Source organism: Hakea prostrata, chromosome 2, assembly GCF_041222555.1.
Source record: "Hakea prostrata isolate BN-2017 chromosome 2, UWA_Hpros_2, whole genome shotgun sequence".
NCBI lineage: Eukaryota > Viridiplantae > Streptophyta > Magnoliopsida > Proteales > Proteaceae > Hakea > Hakea prostrata.
This window is the reverse complement of record NC_142601.1, coordinates 8,507,691-8,525,480: the sequence shown is the minus strand read 5'-3', so window position 1 is coordinate 8,525,480 and position 17,790 is coordinate 8,507,691. Positions and strand designations below refer to the sequence as shown.

The window sequence follows — 17,790 nt, the reverse complement described above, 5'->3', positions numbered from 1 at the left end:
AAATCGCCTGTTTGAGACGGAAAAAAAAAAAAAAAAAGAGAATGTAATTTCCTTATCTGGATAATTTGATAAATCCCTAAATTATCTCAAAATTAAGATTGGTCCGACATTTGGGCATGCGATTTGGCGGGAAACATAGCATCGGTTTCGGTTCGAAGAGTTTGGAATGGGATGAACCAACGGTCCAGATCGAATAACTCGGATTTTCCATTCTTCGTAAAGCAAAAAGGTCCGGCCGGAATATCGTAAATCCAGGATTTGTCAGCAAATGTTGCAAATTCTGTTGCGAATCCAATTAGTATCTTCTTCGGCACGTCACACCTCACAAATTCCTTCGTCTTCCTTTCAATTTGGGGAAGAAGTGAGTGAGAGAAAACTAAGAATAGGGTTTAATGGCTGACGGTGAATTGGAGGCCATGGTCTCTGAGCAGCGTAGAGAGTTAACGGCTGCTAATGAAGTCGAATCCGATCTTGAATTCGCGTATCGCCTGCAATTGGAAGAAGCCTTGTCTGCTTCTGTCGCACTTCAACCTTCTTCGTCTTCTTCTCCTCCAACATCCCCTCCTCCGGTGCCAGACTCGGTGAACGCAGACGGTGGCATCGTTGATCTCTTGCGGATTCAAGAGCAAGAGCTTGAAAGATTCGAACAAGAACGCAAGGATCGTGAGATTTGGGAAGCTGAGAGGCGTAGGATCACTTATGAACTCAATCTCCGTGCTCACGACCACCAGTTCGCTCATGAAATTGACCACATGCCTAATGATGAATGGGAGGAATATGGGGACAATGTCGAGAGGCCTATGGAGGTTGGTTGCTCTAGTCAGGCGCCTGATGAACCTTTCAGATTGTACTTTAAGGGTTTGATCAGTTCTGGGTGGATGAACGGTTCCGAGGTTAAGTTGGCGGCTATTGGAGTTGCTATTTGCGACCCTTCCGATGCTGTGATACTTCAGATACAGAAGCCGATGGCCGTTGAAGGGATGAATAAGAAGACCATAGATGTCAAAGCTTTGATCGAAGGTCTCAACGCCGCACTGTCTTTGGAGATAAAGAAAATCACATGTTTTTGCGATGACTATGCGCTGGTCAAAATCGTGAGTTCTCTCCTTATAGTTTTATTGCTTTTCACAGATTGGTTATGAATCCTATGTTTCAATATTCTCCGTTAATGGTTGTGACTTCTGAGGCACATTTTTTAAGAAAGAAAGAAAGAAAAAGAAAAAGAAAAAAAATGCTGTGATGCAGTTGAAAAAAAGAAGTTAGTTTATGTTAGTGTAGTCGTATTTGAGTTGGGTTATATATGTGTTGGCCCTTTGGTTTAGTATGTTTTTAGGGGTGAAGATGCATAAAGACTTTAAAGTCTTATTTTTATTTTATTTGTTCTACTCAGTTTGACTGCGCTACGTCTCTAAGATTGCAGCCTTAAATCTGTAGATTTTATGATCCAGGTTTTCTAATATTTTAACGTACCTTTTTAGTTCAAGATTGGTTTGAGGTTTTTCCCCTTGTTGAGTCTTTGATGGAAGTTTTAAAAGGGCTAGAACATTGCACGTGAATTTGAGTAGTGAAGGACTGGTTTTTGCCTTTGGACTGTGCTGATTCAGAATAGTCCTGATGTGGAGATTCAGTAGGCTCTCTGGTGGTGGATTCCTGATGCTGTTTGAAGGTTTGGATGCTAATTATGATTCCAGGCTTGCAGATAGTGATTCAAGCTCTATGGACCACATGGTGGTTTTTGAGTATGCGTTTGTTAACGTTTTCGTTCTAAGTGACCAGCTCTTATGCAAAACTAGGATGGATAAGATAAGAAATGATCATATTAGAGTTGGTCTGGGAGTTGCTCCAATAAGTGATAAGCTTCGAGAAAGTTGTTTGAGGTGGCACAACCACATTCAACGGAGACCTATAAATGCCCTTGTACGGAGAAGTGATATAATTCATATTGAAGGAACTAGAAGAGCTAGGGGTAGACCTAAGATAACCTTAAGAGAAGTGGTGAGAAAATGATATGTATTGCTTAGGCCTTGTATCTAGCATGGCCTCGAACATAACTGATTGGTGGGCAAGAATCCATGTAGCCGACCCCATTTAGTTGGGACAAGGCTTGTTGTTGTTGTTATATGTTTGATCTCTAGTATCACATTTTTAGAATCCTATTTGCTGTCATAATTAAATTTTGGTGTTCCCAGTTTACTAACTGGGATAAGATTCTTCAAGATCTTGATGTCTAGCCATAAATTTTGTTTATGTTTTGCTTTCCTGTTCTAACTAGTCGACTGATTAAGCAATTTATTTTTCAGGCCAACTAGAGTTGTTCTTTTCTTCAGCCTATCTAATTTTCTACTGGTCTGGTTTGTCCTGCTTTTCTGTGATCTCATTGAAAGCTGAGCTTCCCACCAGATCTCATGGATTCCGGATCAGGCATCAGAAGACTTTATTTGGCCATATAATTGGGTTCTATGTACTTTGGGCATGTAATTTTGTGTTTATTCATTTCATCAGCCTTTTTCTTAACCACACAATTCAAACTTAAAGGGATGCACGGGATAAAGTGAAGGATAAGTTTTGGTGGGTCCAATTTTGGTGCTCTTTGTTGGTTAGGAGACTAGTTGTTAATCTATGAGTTAGTTTAGGAAATGTACAATTCTAGAGATCTTATCTATGTACTCCACCCATGCGATTCAGTATATATATATAGGGTGCATTGGTTCATGATATTTTTCTGTTAATGAATTGATTTATTTGCTAATGGCTGAGCTGTATTGATGGAAGCCAGGGTCTAGGGTTAAGGGTAATGCTGTAATTTTTCCAGCTTTATGGTTGCCTAGGAGATTCCAGCAAAGAAGAATGGAATTTCTAGGGTTTCAGAGGGTGTTTTCACACTTTCAAACTCAGTACGGTGTGAGCAGGGTTCTGGATATTGTAGAATTCAGGATTAGGGTTTTAGGAAGGTTCTGTCCTTGCTGGTTAAGTAGTTTCAGAAGTAGGTTTTAGTGTTTCAAAGGCTTTAGGAGGTCTGAATGATCTAAACGGGTTTAGGAGTTTTAAAATTCTGCAGAATTCTTCCAAAGAAGAAGATGAAGTTGCAGAAATTTTCTGGGTTAAGGAAATTAAGCTGATTGGGGAAATTGGAAAATAACCTTAGGGAAACAATCTGCGGCTTGGTTATCCTATGGGGAGGGAAAAGAGACATAAAGGGGCTGGGGAAGATGAGTCACCAGGGGGTTGGGGGCTGCTGCTATCACAGGGAGGGGGGGGGGGAGGGCTACAGTTGCTAGGGGAAAGGTTAGGGCTTTGCTGGACTAGAAGGGGAAGGGAGAGGTGGTAGGTGCGATGGGATTAGGGTGGGTTTCTAGGTCTAGGCAAGAGGGGAGGGGCAGGGAAGGCTATGGTGGAAGAGGGCGGGGTTCTAGGGTTGTGTAGGAAAGGGGGAAGGGTGGGGAGGCTGCTGTACTTGATTGATTGTCATTTGACTGCTTGACTGCTTGAAGGCTTGAATGCTTGAATATTAGACGCTCAATAAACACCTGCAGGGTCCCCCTCAAAAGAACCCTGCCTCCTCTTGGCAATAACGCTCAATTATTTATTTAATTGAACCTTACAATTACATTGAACTAATGGGCTATTTATAGTCTTCAAAAAGAGACTGACTTTTGTTGGATTCCCTAATGGATAAGGATCCCAACTCTTGACCAAAACACTCAAGATTGAATCTATAACTGAATGATCTCAACCCTAGATTTGGAATCTACTGAAACACACACCATTTCTAATTAAACTTTAACTTAAAAAGCATATGCTAATTAAGATAACTTGGGACTCATCCAAAACAACCTTAAATCAAAATAAAACTCATAAAACCAAACCCAATTCAACTAAAATTCCAGAATAAAAATAAGGGTGAAAATGCCCAAAATACCCCGAAATAGGGGGTCAGCCAGCTTAGGGTTGTTTCTTGGAGTCATCTTGGGGTCCCACTTGAGGTTTTGGCCAGGGGGTCCCTGTGTTCACATCATGTCTCTCTCTCTCTCTCTCTCTCTCTCTCTCTCCTGCTACCCATTTGGTAATGGATTCTTACTCTTTCATTCATCTCTCATCTCTCCTCTCTCCTTTCCTTATGGCTAGGGCTTTTTGTCTTTTTCACGCTTCTTGAACCACAGCCTCAGCTCTCCTTCCTCATTAACTTTGGTATATCAATCTCTCTCTCTCTCTCTCTCTCTTTTATCTCACAGTTAATTTCCTTGTGTGTCCAATCGACTCCTTATTTACTATTTTAATTTCTAATTTTCTCGATGATTTCATACTTTTGAATTTGTCTCTTGTATCTTCCATCAACAGATCTGGATCCTTTTATCCCCCATTATTTTAATGATTAGTCCTAAGTTTGTTTTTGCCCAAATTAGTCCGATAAGTCTTTGCAGCTTTCAATCCCTTGATTGCGTTCATTAGATTGGTCTCAACCTCAGCCAACAACACTTCTTTCTTTAGTTCTCGTCAGATTTTTTTTTTACCTCTATTCCTCCTTTCTTTTATGAGCTACCTGGTGTCCTCATGTCTAGACAATAATTAAATGGCAAATAAATTCTAGTAAGATCAAAATGGAGAAGAATTATAGACTTACTATATTTTTTGTTTGGTTGATCTCTTGTCATATGTTACATAAATACAAATTATTTTAGTCATGTTGAAAATAATGGTCCTATTTTTTCATTTATTCATCCTAGTTCAAGTGATGGGCTGAAAAGCTCTTTTGCTAGAGATTGGTTGTTTGATGGAACAAATTGGTTGGACAAAAGGGGTGGGAAGAGTGTACTATTCACAATGAAATCTGAAAAGTTGAGTTTGTTTGGTTCACTAGGGTGGGAGAGTGAGTAGACAAACTTCCTTAAATTAGTGAACTTGTTTGTGGATGCGGCACCCATAGACCCACTTTTTCCTACCCCATGCCTAAAAAAAGTCCCCTTTCTTTTGTGGGATTTTGTGGAAAACATGAAGTAAGTTTGTGAGCCCACAAATTTTTGCTTTTTCCTCACTTTCCCTTCCTTTACTTTCCTATCCTTGCACCCCACTTCATGTGGGTCCACACTTTTAACTATTCACCCCTTTTTCTCCTGCAAATAAACAGTCTTTTAGAGAAGATACAGATGATAATGGTGCCTAGGTTAGAATAGTTTTCGCTTTGGGTCTCTCACTTGTTCCTTACGATTCCTATTTCTTGATACATAATAGGTGAGATGTTATTTTAGTTCAATTAGTTATTATAAGCTAGGAACTCCGCTAGTGTTTTGCTGCCGGTCCCAAGCCCGGGTAAAGGAGGAGGGTTGGTGTGTCAGGTCGGTAGCCTGCAGCAGAAAAAATCTAGCCAAATCTTTTTTTCATGGATTTGACGTTAAAGCTATGCTAGGGCGTTCCCCAACAAAAGAAGCGACGCGCTACACTATGGTCCGGATGTAGTGATAAGTGGGCAAGGGTTAGCTAGGGCGTCCCCTGTAAGTGACGCGTCGCATTGGCCCCCGGATGCAGTGATAAGTAGGCAAGGGTTACCGCGCCGTGGACGAGTGCTGGTAAAGAAGCTAGTCCATAAACGTAGGATTAGATTGGCATCTTGGAACATAGGATCTTTAACTGGTAAGAGCTTAGAATTGATAGATGTTATGAGGAGAAGAAGGATTAATGTAGCTTGCATTCAAGAGACTGGATGGAAGGGTAAAAAAGCCAAAGAGTTGGATGACTTTAAACTTTAGTATAATGGGGTTAAAGCAAATAAAATGGAGTGGGTATAGTAGTGGATAAAGATTTAAAAAATGACGTGGTGGATGTTAAAAGAGTGGGTGATAGGATTATTACTATCAAGCTTGTAATAGAGAAAGAGTTCGTAAATATAATTTGTGCATATGCACCTTAAGTAGGACTAGATGAAAGTCTAAAGCTAGAAATTTGGGAAAATATGGATGGATTAATGCAAGGAATTCGTCAAGGAGAAAAGATTATCATAGGAGGTGATTTAAATGGACATATTGGAAAAAATCAAAGAGGATATGAGAGTGTACATGGAGGATATGGTTTTGGAGAAAGGAATGAGGAGGGGATTTCAATTTTAAATTTTGCTACTGCTTTTGATCTATTTATTATAAATACTTACTTCAAAAAGAGAGATGAACATTTAATTACCTTCAAAAGTTGACAGCTTAGAAGCCAAATAGATTTCTTCCTAACTAGAAGGACTGATAGATTGTTGTGCAAGGATTGCAAGGTGATACCAGGGGAAAACTTAACTGCACAACATAGACTTGTGGTCTTGGATATGTGCTTAGTCCCAAGAACACATAAAAGGTCCAAGGTGAACTATCCTAGAATAAGATGGTGGAATTTGAAAGGAGAGTATTCGAAATCCTTTGTTAATGAAGTAGTCAAACAAGGAAAATGGGATTTTAAAGGGGATACAATGCAATGTGGAATGAGATGGTTGTGTATTAAGAAGGTGGCTAAAGATGTCCTAGGTGAATCAAAAGGAAAGCTCCATTCTTATAGAGAGACGTGGTGGTGGGATAGTGAGATTTAAGCTGCCATTAGGAATAAAAAAGCTAGTTTTAAGACATGGCAAAGAACTAAGGATGTTGAGGATTTTCAAAGGTATAGGTTGGATAAAAATGAAGTTAAGAAAATTGCGGGAAAAGCAAGGGAAAAGAAGTATAAAGAGCTATACAATAAGTTGGGCATGAAAGAAGGGGAAAAATCTATTTATAAGATAGCTAAGATGAGGGATAGGAAGAGTAGAGATCTTAACCATGTTACATGTATTAAAAATGGAGATGGTAAAGTATTAGTTTGTGAGGAGGACATTAAGAAAACATGAGAAACCTATTTCTCTAGTTTACTAAATGAGCATTCTTCAAGCATTTATGATTCGGACGATTACACCTTTCACAAGGGCACCAATGTCTGAACTTATATACGTAGAATTTCGATGTTCGAAGTAAAAGTAGCTTTATGGAGGATGAAACTCGACAAGACACAAGGTCTTGATGAAATCCCAATTGAAGTATGGAAGAGCTTAGGAATCCATAGACTAGTTTGGTTGACTAAGTTGTTTAATAAGATTATAAGCACAGGGAAAATGCCAGATGAATGGAGGAGAAGCGTCGTGGTTCCAATTTACAAAAATAAAGGAGATATTCAAAGTTGTAATAACTATAGTGGCATTAAATTGATGAGCCATACGATGAAATTATGGGAGAGAATAATTGAAACCTCTTTGAGACACTTAATTGCAGTTATGGAGAACCAATTTGGGTTTATGCCGGGAAGATCTACAACGGAGGCTATTTACCTAACTAGGAGACTTATATAAAGTGATAGAGAATGTAGGAAAGACCTTCATATGGTATTTATTGACCTAGAAAAAACTTATGATAGAGTCCTTAGAGCGTTAATTTGGCAAGTACTAGAGAAAAAAAGTGTTGCAAGTAAATATGTAGATATAGTTAAGGATATGTATGATAGTTCGGTGACTAGTGTTAGAATAGTGGGGGGACAAAGTAATGAATTCCTAATAACTGTTGGACTACATCAAGGGTCAACTTTAAGCCCATATCTTTTTGCACTGGTAATGGATGAATTAACCAAAGACATTCAAGATGAGGTCCCCTGGTGTATGCTTTTTGCGGATGATATTGTGTTGATTGATGAGACCCAAGTGGGGATTAATACCAAATTAGAATCATGGAGAGTAGCTTTGGAAACAAAAGGCTTTAAACTTAGTAGATCGAAGACAGAATATCTAGTTTGTAACTTTAGTCATGATTGGGCAGATGATGAGGTGGTGATACTTGACGATAAAGAGATTCCTTAGAGTGGTTGTTTTAGGTACCTAGGTTCAATCATAAGTAAAAGAGGTGATTTAGAGGATGAGGTTTCCCAAAGAATTAAAATAGGGTGGATGAAGTGGAGAGGTGCGTCCGGGGTCTTATGTGATTGGCGTATTCCATTAAAGCTTAAAGGAAAATTTTATAGGACCGTTGTTCAACCAGCTATGATGTACGATGTAGAGTGTTGGACTATTAAAAAGAATCATATAGATAAACTCAATGTAGCAGAAATGAGGATGCTAAGATGGATGAGTGGCAAAACTAGGATGGATAAGATAAGAAATGATCATATTAGAGTTGGTTTGGGAGTTGCTCCCATAAGTGATAAGCTTTGAGAAAGTCGTTTGAGGGGCACGACCACGTTCAACGGAGACACCTATAAATGCCCCTGTACGGAGAAGTGATATAATGCATATTGAAGGAACTAGAAGAGCTAGGGGTAGACCTAAGATAACCTTAGGAGAAGTGGTGAGAAAGGATATGTATAGTTTAGGCCTTGTATCTAGCATGGCCTCGAACAGAACTGATTGGAGGGCAAGAATCCATGTAGCCGACCCCATTTAGTTGGGACAATGCTTATTGTTGTTGTAGTTATTATAAGTTAGGCAGGCATTCCCTATCTAATCATATATCTTGGAGGGGCTATGGTTTGAGAAGGAAAGTAAAGACATTTGAAACTGCTGCCTGCGTGTGGTTATTTGGAGCGATGGTAGGAAAAGAATTCCTATATAGTTGAAGTCTTAAAGCCTGCCAAAGCCTCTTGGCCTTTATGTTTCTTGTTAGCATTTTTTTTGTTCTTTCTGAAACTTTTTGTTCTTTTTGGAAAGATGTTTGACATCATTTTTTAAGCTTTTTATTTTATTTTCATAAGTGAAAAATCACAAAATTTAGAATATACTAAAGAGTCTAATGGTTTATGGTAGAAAGTGTAAAAGCTTCTTTATTTTCTGCTGGGTCAAAGATGGGTGTCACCAATTATATAGATAAAGTGGGACAGAAGGACAACTCATCTTGTAAATGAAGAGAAATTTTGGGATTTGCCATGGACTGTAAATCTTAAGAAATATGTAGGAATTTTGGATTTGGCTTCACACTCGAGTTTCGGGTAGATTTGAATAAAAAGATGCTTCATATTCAACATTGAAGAGGATGCACCACAATGAATTTCAAAGTCTTGATTCAGCATCAAATATAAGGTTTTGAGGAAAAAAAAGGTTTCCTAAGCAGTTCAATGGCTTCACAATGAAAGAAATTGGGTGAACGCATTGAAAGCCTTTGAAATCATTGGGTTAAGGATTCAGGGCCTGCAGAATAGGGAATTTGCATTGGCGCATTGTCTCATGTTCAGAGGGTCAGGACCAACTACTAAGTGGACCTTTCCCAATGGATTCCCACTCCAAACAATTATGTAAAGCAGATATATATTTGTATGTCTAGACTGGCTTGCACAATTTCCCCTTACATGAGTAATATATGAAGTCATATTTTTCTATTATGAGCAGAATTTTGACCTTTTTAATTTATTAGATGGGATCTGCATCATTCCGTCACGGTGTATCCTGATACTCGTGCTTGTGACATGTGGTTCATGAAGAGAGTGTTAGTCTGTCCAGAAGCTGAAGACCTCAGATTCCATCACCTCCACAAATCATTATCCAAGCCTTATTAAAGTCCCTAATAATTGGGCTGGTTTCTGCTAAGTCATAAATCCTTGCAGCTAATCTCATTACATGTTCTTTTTTGTGGTAGATTCCATTCTGTGTTTTTTGTTAATTTTTTTCTAAAAAAAAATGCCGTCTTCTAAAATTCTATCTGGGAAACAGATTGTGACTTTGTTTGTAATGATTCCATTTACTTTCCTCACATAATAAATTATGGGATCCACAATGAGGTTTCGATCTCCTATCCTGACCATGTCGGCCAGATGCTGTATATTTGTTCACTTTTACAACCCTTCTTGTCCATCAAATCCCTAAAATCTCTGTAACCCTAAATTCCTTAAAGAATCTTAAGAACCTGCTACTCCAAATCCAGCCTTCCTAATCATTGGATTGCTTCATACTGACCCTACGCTTGATTCCTATCTCAGCCCCAATTAGCCCTTTGAAGCTCTGAGTTTCATCAAAACCCTTACTTTGAGGACTTAAATTCTAGATATCTGTCCAAACTTGGATTGGACCTTTGTCCCGTCCCCTTAGACACTCAATTCTATTATCCAGCCTTAATTGCTATTATAAACCCTAAATCCCTAAGTCTGGGATTGTTACCCTAACTTTGACATAATCGAACTGATTCTGTAACAAGGTCATGTAATTGGCTTTTAGTCCATCTAAGGCTACATCAGTTAGATGAATAAAACTATGTTCTAACTATTGAACCTATTTATATATTCTGCTTGCTGTAGTGTAAGTGTTTGTTGATTCAAAACCTTGAATAGGGTTTTCTTTGTAATTCCTGGTCCAAAATAACCTTTGAAAATTAAATTGATACACTACAAAAATTTTCTTTGAATGAATACCACTTGGATTGTGTGTGCTTAGAAGTATCCTGTATCTAATTATTTTGTAAAATTTCAGTTACCATGTTGTTCAAATTTGTCTTAGTGATCTTTGACTCAAGAGCAAGTGTTTGTTGATTCAAAACCTTGAATAGGGCTGACATTGTAATTCCTGGTGCAGCTTTCTGGGAGATGGCAAACAAAGCAGCGCAAGTTGGCTGTGTTGGTTTGTCAGGTGGAACTTCTTGACAAGCAATTCGTCAGTTTTCGCCAATTTGTTATACCAAGGAATGACGTTAAGTTTGCTTTTAAACTTGCAAGGGAAGCAATAGATTCTCAGCTCACCAGGTCCAAGGTGTTGGGACATGACATTATCCTGACTGAGACCTGTACCATCTGTTTGGAAGATACTGATACCATGCAAATGTTTGCTGTTGATGGTTGCATGCACCGCTATTGCTTTTCTTGCATGAAACAGCATGTGGAAATCAAATTGCTTCATGGAATGGTGCCTGAATGTCCTCATGATGGCTGTAAATCAAAGCTGAACTTAGATAGTTGTAGAAAATTCTTAACCCCTAAGTTAGTTGAGACGATGGACCAACGCATAAAGGAGTCTTCAATTCCCGTGACAGAGAAAATTTATTGTCCATACCCAAAATGTTCTGCTTTGATGTCAAAAAGGGAGGTTCTGTTTGCTGCTAATGGAAGTGGTGCCTGGAGCTGTATAAAATGTCATGGCCTCTTCTGTATTGATTGCAAGGTCCCGTGGCATAGCAACATGACCTGTTACAATTATAAAAGATTAAATCCTTACCCTCGTGCCGAGGATGCCCAGTTGAAGTCTCTTGCAAGACAAAAGCTGTGGCGTCAGTGTGTGAAATGCAATCACTTAATTGAACTGGTTGAAGGTTGCTTCCATATGACATGCAGGTACTTGCCTCCCTCGTCTCCAGAATTTTATTTGTCACAAATAAAGTCCTATCTTGCATTCGCTGTTGCTAATATAATGCAATGTTTGAATGATGTAAGCTTATTCAGTGTCAATGATAACCTTAAGAACATTTCCCATGCATGATACTTTGGGTGACCAGAAAATTGATGTTTTGTTCAGTCAGTAGATTGTCTAATTATTGGACTTCATTGTTTCACATCTTGATGTGGCTGTTTAGTAATTTGATTTCTTGTATTCAATGGAGTTACATTTCTGTGGTATTTCATTACCTATCCTTGGCATTCGAAAACTTAAATAGGCAGTGTTATTCGAGTCTATCTGTTTGGTTAAGTTCTTGTGAAATTCCTTGTTTCCTTTGTGCCTGACTGCACCATTATTCTCTCTGATGATTTTATTATGATAATAGGCAAAAACCCATATATCATCTGTGAGATAGATTATTCTTGGTTCATCTCTGTAAAAGAGCTACTTTGATCAGATTTCCATTGTTCTGCAGGTGCGGTTATGAGTTTTGCTATACCTGTGGAGCGGAATGGAAAAACAAGAAGCCCACTTGTCAATGTCCACTATGGAATGAGCGCAATATTTTGCATGATGATTTTTTCGAGGAAGATGAGGAAGATGAGGAAGATGACTGGTGGTGACACAGTAACTTTGATGATGGTGATTTGTATGATTCCAGTGAGTCATACGAGACACAACACAACTCTCTCTCTCTCTCTCTCTCTCTCTCTCTCTCTCTCTCTCTCTCTCTTTTTCTCTCAACGTCTAAGGGTTATAAGCTAGTGGAGAAAACATTACCCACCTCTTTTTTGGAATGAAAATGGATGCTCTGCGGTGGAATATGAATGTCTGCGTTAGATGAAACTTTTGATGCTTTTCATTGTGTCAACATTTAGGTGCAGTTTGATTTTTCTTTCGTTCTTTGTAGCAATTCAATGCTTTGGGAAATAGATTCGGTGTTGGGAGTTTAGCAGAACAGGGAATTGTTTTTCCTTTACTAGTGATTTGGGTAAAATAACAACAGGAAAACCCCAAAAGTGGTTGTGAAGTTGTTATGACAACACTTCCTTTAATTTCCCTTGCAACCAAACTGTGCAATCAAGTGAAGCACCCAGATACACGTCAAGTAAGTGCTTGATAAATAGTCTTCGTGCCTAATGTGAACTTCCAAACCCTATCTATCTAGATGAACAAAAAAGAAAATTTCCAATCTTTTTATTTTTTATTACTATCTTTCAGAGGAAGAAATTATCAATCGTGAGTAAATTGGTCTTGGCTTGAGGATTGAATAATAGGGTGGATGAGGTGCAGATGTGTGTTTGAGGTCTTGTGTAACTGATGTATTCCGTTAATGCTTAAATTTTTTTTTTATAGGATTGTCGTTCAATCAGTTATGACTTTTGGTGCAGAGTGTGCATAGGGGAACAATCCTTCGAACATGCTTTGTTTTGATCAATATAATGTACACATCTGCCATTTTTCATTTGCCTTATTGATCATTACAACATTGGCCAACCAGGTCGGGCACTTGATTGGTTTAATAAATCCTGAATCTTTCAACTTGTCAACCTTGTATGGCTTCATGTTTCTCAATCTAGAAGTTCCTTCTCTTTTTGAACGACTAGTTTGGCCTTGGGGTTGATCCACAACTTGTGCTCAACTACACTTCAATCTATCCCTAGCATATCCACTGCCATGCAAACACATCCATATTTTCCTGAAGGAACTCCTTCAAGTCTTTCTTGAAATTTTCTAGTTGTTCCAAACCAATAAAGGTTCCTTTTGTCTCCTTGGAGGGGTCTAATTGAATCGCGATCCAACTTTTCCTCAAGTTCGGGTCTTTGCATCATTTCCTTGTCGCGATCATCTCTAACCTCAATAGACATGGCTGCAACCTTCCTCGGTTCACTATTGTCCTTTAGGTAGGAGATGTAACACCGTCGGGAAGTCATCTAATCTGAGGCTGCTTTGCCTATGCCATTCTCTATCGGGAACTTTATTTTCATATGTCTAGGTGACAAAATAGCTCCTAACTTGGTCAGGGTTGGTCTTCTAAGAATCACATTACATGCTGGTAGTTCTCGAACTATCAAGAAATTTACCAAACCATAGCTTCCTTAGGGAACGTCCTGAAGGTTAAATCTAGCTGCACTATTCCTTCTGCTATTGTTGAAGATCTTGCAAATCCGTACTAGTGGGTTGAACGGGCTCCATCAAGTTCTCTCCCATTTTCAGCCTTTGGTAAGCTTCAAAGGAGAGAAGATCAATGGAAGATCTCGTATCGACAAGTACTCAGTGAACCTTCCGATGACCAATTCCAACTTTTATCACTATTGCATCGTCATGGGGAGTATAAACTCCTCTTTCATCTTCATCAAAAAAGGTGATTGCTTCATGTGAACCAGGTCTTTACCTTTTCTCGATAGCATCTCTTGATCCTACAAACTTAGATCCTACGAACTTAGATCCTACTTTCAATCTCTTAAGAGACTCAGGCTCCGATCCTCCGAAAATTGTTTATATTGGGGATCGGCTTGCATTGAATATCTTTTTTCCCTTTTTTGTGTTGGAAGTCTCAGGCCTGCGATCCCTGCTTCTTGACCTCTCTCTCCTCTTTTCCCCAGCAATTCTCCTCTCTCGATCATCTTCCTTCCTCCTTACACAACTAGCAAGGTGTCCCTGAGATATTAATCTCTTGATTTCTACTTTCAGATGTCTGCAATCATTGGTGTAATGCCCATAATCCTTGTGAAGCCTGCAATATTTGTTTATGTTCCTCTCCTCGGGCTTGGACACCATCCTCGGTGGCCATTTCAGGATATCATGTTCCTTGATCTGCATCAAAATTTTGGACCGTCGGGCATTCAACAGTGTGTATTCTAGTTGATTGGGAGATCATTGCCTCTACTTGGGTCATCCCTTATTTCCTCGATCATTGTTTGGTCCCTTCAAACCTTGCCCTTTCTCATGAGCATTTTGTTCTTTATTGGCTATCTTTGCCTCCCCTTGTCGAGCATCTAGGATTTCCGTCAACTCAGCTTGCTTTTGGCACCTCAGGACTAACTTGGCATGCGTGGTTAGTATGTCTTGTAGCAGCAACTCCAAAAAATGCCTGTTGGAAATTCCTATAAAAAGAACGGTTTTTGCCACCTATTCATCGAGATATTCGATCTTCATCATCGCCCTATTGAACTTCTACAAGTAATCTCAACTGGACTCGTTCTTCGCTTGATTGTAACAGAGTTTCCTCGGTCTTTTCATTTGTATGCCACTTTGAAACTTATTGATGAACTTTGGGGCAAGCTTGTCGAACCCAGCAATTCCTCTCGAGGGTAATTCGAGAACCATTTTTGTGTTGCTCCCATTAGTGAGGAACCGAACACTCTGCATAGAATTTTGTCTGAATTCTCAGCCACCGCCATTGTATGCTTATAGTAGCTTATATGGGCCACTTGATCTTCACAACCATCAAATAGAGAGAAGGTTAGGAGCCTGAACTTGTGGGGGACTTCATACCTTGCGATCGCTTCAACAAACGGGGTTTTCTTGATGATCGAGTAAATATCATTGGTCTCCTTTCCCTTCATGAGTTGTCCCAACTTCTCGTTTATATTTACCAATTCTCGATTGATTTGAACAGCTCTTATGATCGGTGTTATAATGCTTCCCGCGTCCGAGTGATGTGATGTGTTGGTATGCATCCGGACACCTCTTCCGAGCCTCGCCAGAGTCCCGTTCGACTGCTTTGTGATCGATCTTGCAAATCAGCCTCTCCCATCGAGGAAGCTATCCCATTCTTTGCACTCTCGAATGTTGGCCCCCAATCTCTTCTCTTTGGTTGCCCCTTGAGTTTCCATCTAGTGGCTACCGAAAATTTTGCACCTTGGCTGGATTTCTATCTTCTCCTGGTGAACATCCCCTCGTAGGGGAAGCCCTCGTCCTGGTTCTTCGAGCTCGCCTTCTTGCTTCTTCCTAATCTAAAGGGTTTCAGGTTCCTTGGAGCCCCCAGATATCTCGTCATCGTTCTAAGCAACGCCTGCATCTCAAGGAACTGTGTCTGCATTTGGTTAAGCTATTGTTGATTCTAATTCCTCTGTTCTCGGATGGCCGATATGATTTGTATCTCTAGATGTTGATCATCCAAGCGTCCACCTCCGTTAACTTCTTCTTCCTGTTCCTCAATCTCTTGTAACGGATCTCCAGCTGGTAGGATTGGATTTCCACCTTGAGGTGGTGGACAGATTTGGTTCTAATGAAGTGTCGATCTTGTGTCTACCATGGCTTTCCGAATTGTTCCCACAGATGGCGCCAAATGATGTGTCTAGAAATTGTTCAACCTTCGGAGGCCTGCAAAAACAAACGTTAGATGCGGGTCGATTCCCTAGTCAGGAGGCCACCTCCAACTGTTAAGTCAATAAGAACACCACCAAGAGCTTTGACGAGTTGTAGAGCTTGATTGAAAAAATGGAAAGTGGAGGAAAACGATTTAGTTACCTTCTCTTTGTGTTACTCATTGGCGCAATGGTGGAGTCTCTCCATTGTGCGCTAGAGGTCGCGGGTTCGAATCAGCCTCTTTGCATAGCAGGGGTAAGGCTGCCTAGAAAGTCCCTTCCCCAAACCCCACAGTGTGGGAGCTTCGGCACTGGGTACACCCTTTTTTTTCTTCTTTTTCTAGCTGTTAGATGAATCCAATTTCTTCTATAGTCATATGATCGTAGGGTTTAACCCCCCCTATTATGAGTTAGTTGCTGTTTCATGTTTAGACACAATTGTCTATCTTGAATTTGGCGGGATCACAATCCTTTCCATAACCGTTGAGTTCCTTCGCCCCCAAGGGACATCTTGTTCCAGTCCCAATTGAAATTAACCGATCTGGCCATGGTTCGACAACTGACCATGCTTTGATCCGATTGGTTTGTAATTATTATTTTTACTTATCACCTATAAATGCCCCTGTACAGATTATAAGAGCTAGGGGTAGACCTAAGATAACATTGAGAGAAGTGGTAAAAAGAATATGTATAATTTAGGCCTTGTATCTAATATGACCTTAAATAGAACTGATTGGAAGACAATATTCCATGTAGCTGATCCTATTAAGTTGAGACAATGCTTATTATTGTTGTTCTTGTAAGCATAAGTTATCTTTAAAGCTGAAGGAGGAACCCTAATAAATGTTCAAGCCCCTCCTCCCTAGAAAACAAGGAAATGGGAATAATGAATTTCAAGTTTCCCTTCAATCATGGAGAGAAGAGTCCCTTCACTGTTATTATTGTGATATTTCTCAAACTCGTCACTGATACTTCTCATCACTTGTTGCATATATTGTTAAAAATAAACCTTTTTAAAAGTTGGTGAAGAAAATCCTGACCCCAAAATGAATAGAAAAAAGGAAAAAAAGAAAGAAAGGCATTTATGTAGGGTTGTCATGGTACGAACCGAATCAGTATAGTAGATAAAAATCGAATAAAGTTGTATTGGACCAGCCTTGGACTGGATAAACCAATTATAATCAAACAGAAAATTGGAATGTGAACCAAACCCAAATCTCTTACGAACCGTTGTACAGTTTTCAACTTGGTCTCGAACCGGTTGTTCAATTGAGGAACCTAAGTGGATTGTGGATCTCGGCCTTGTGTCCTCAGGATGGTGTAATGATAGTACGAGATGAAGGATCAAGGTTACTCAATTGAGGAACCTAAGTGGACCGTGAAGCTCGGCCTTGTGTCCTCAGGATGGTGTAATGATAGTACGAGATGAGGGGTCAATGTTACTCAATTGAGGAACCTAAGTGGACCGTGGAGCTCCGCCTTGTGTCCTCAGGATGGTGTAATGATAGTACGATATGAGGGGTCAAGGTTACTCAATTGAGGAACCTAAGTGGACCTGGGCTCCGCCTGGGTCCAGTTTAATGATGCCTAGGTGGAATGCTTGATAGTACGAGATGAGGGGTCAAGGTTACTCTAGTCCGACAAAGGGGACCAAATTTCGCCGGAGAATCACCCATAGAATGAGCCTGGGAAGTTTAATGCTCGGGAATACCCAAAACTGTAATTATAAAGGATTTGGAATTTAATATGCCTAGGCAGGATGCTTGATATCATACCAACATAAATAGGGCATCCACCAGGAAACCTACAAAACAATTATAGAATTTGAACCAAATAGACTCCGACGTTTGACACGGAGAGGAAATCAGAGCCAACGTCGGAGATTCAACGGACAACCATCAACAAGTTATTTAATATAAATCATATCTCAATCAAAGGTAGCTAATATTATACTTGTTGCAACTTGTATATGCTTGCTTCCTACTTTTTCTGCAATTCTTCCTTGGCTATGAGCTCTTTGCACCCCTCCCCTCCGCGGGTGGTGTCGCATTCATCTACTCAATTGATCATTGGAGGCAGTACCAACAAACTTTCACATATGCACAGGCGTTAAATTGATTCCTTGAGGTTCAACCT

The 17,790-nt window shown here is 39.7% G+C and overlaps 1 protein-coding gene across 1 annotated transcript; it reads left to right on the top strand.

Moving 5' to 3' along the window:
• The first annotated feature begins 269 nt into the window (after nt 1-269).
• On the top strand, nt 270-13,022 carry LOC149023609 (E3 ubiquitin-protein ligase RSL1-like). The gene is made up of 3 exons (XM_089144162.1): nt 270-1,094; nt 10,547-11,298; nt 11,817-13,022. Exons 1-3 carry the CDS (start codon nt 393-395, stop codon nt 11,962-11,964), a joined length of 1,602 nt encoding a protein of 533 aa, XP_089000288.1. The 5' UTR covers nt 270-392; the 3' UTR covers nt 11,965-13,022.
• Nucleotides 13,023-17,790: the final 4,768 nt, after the last annotated feature.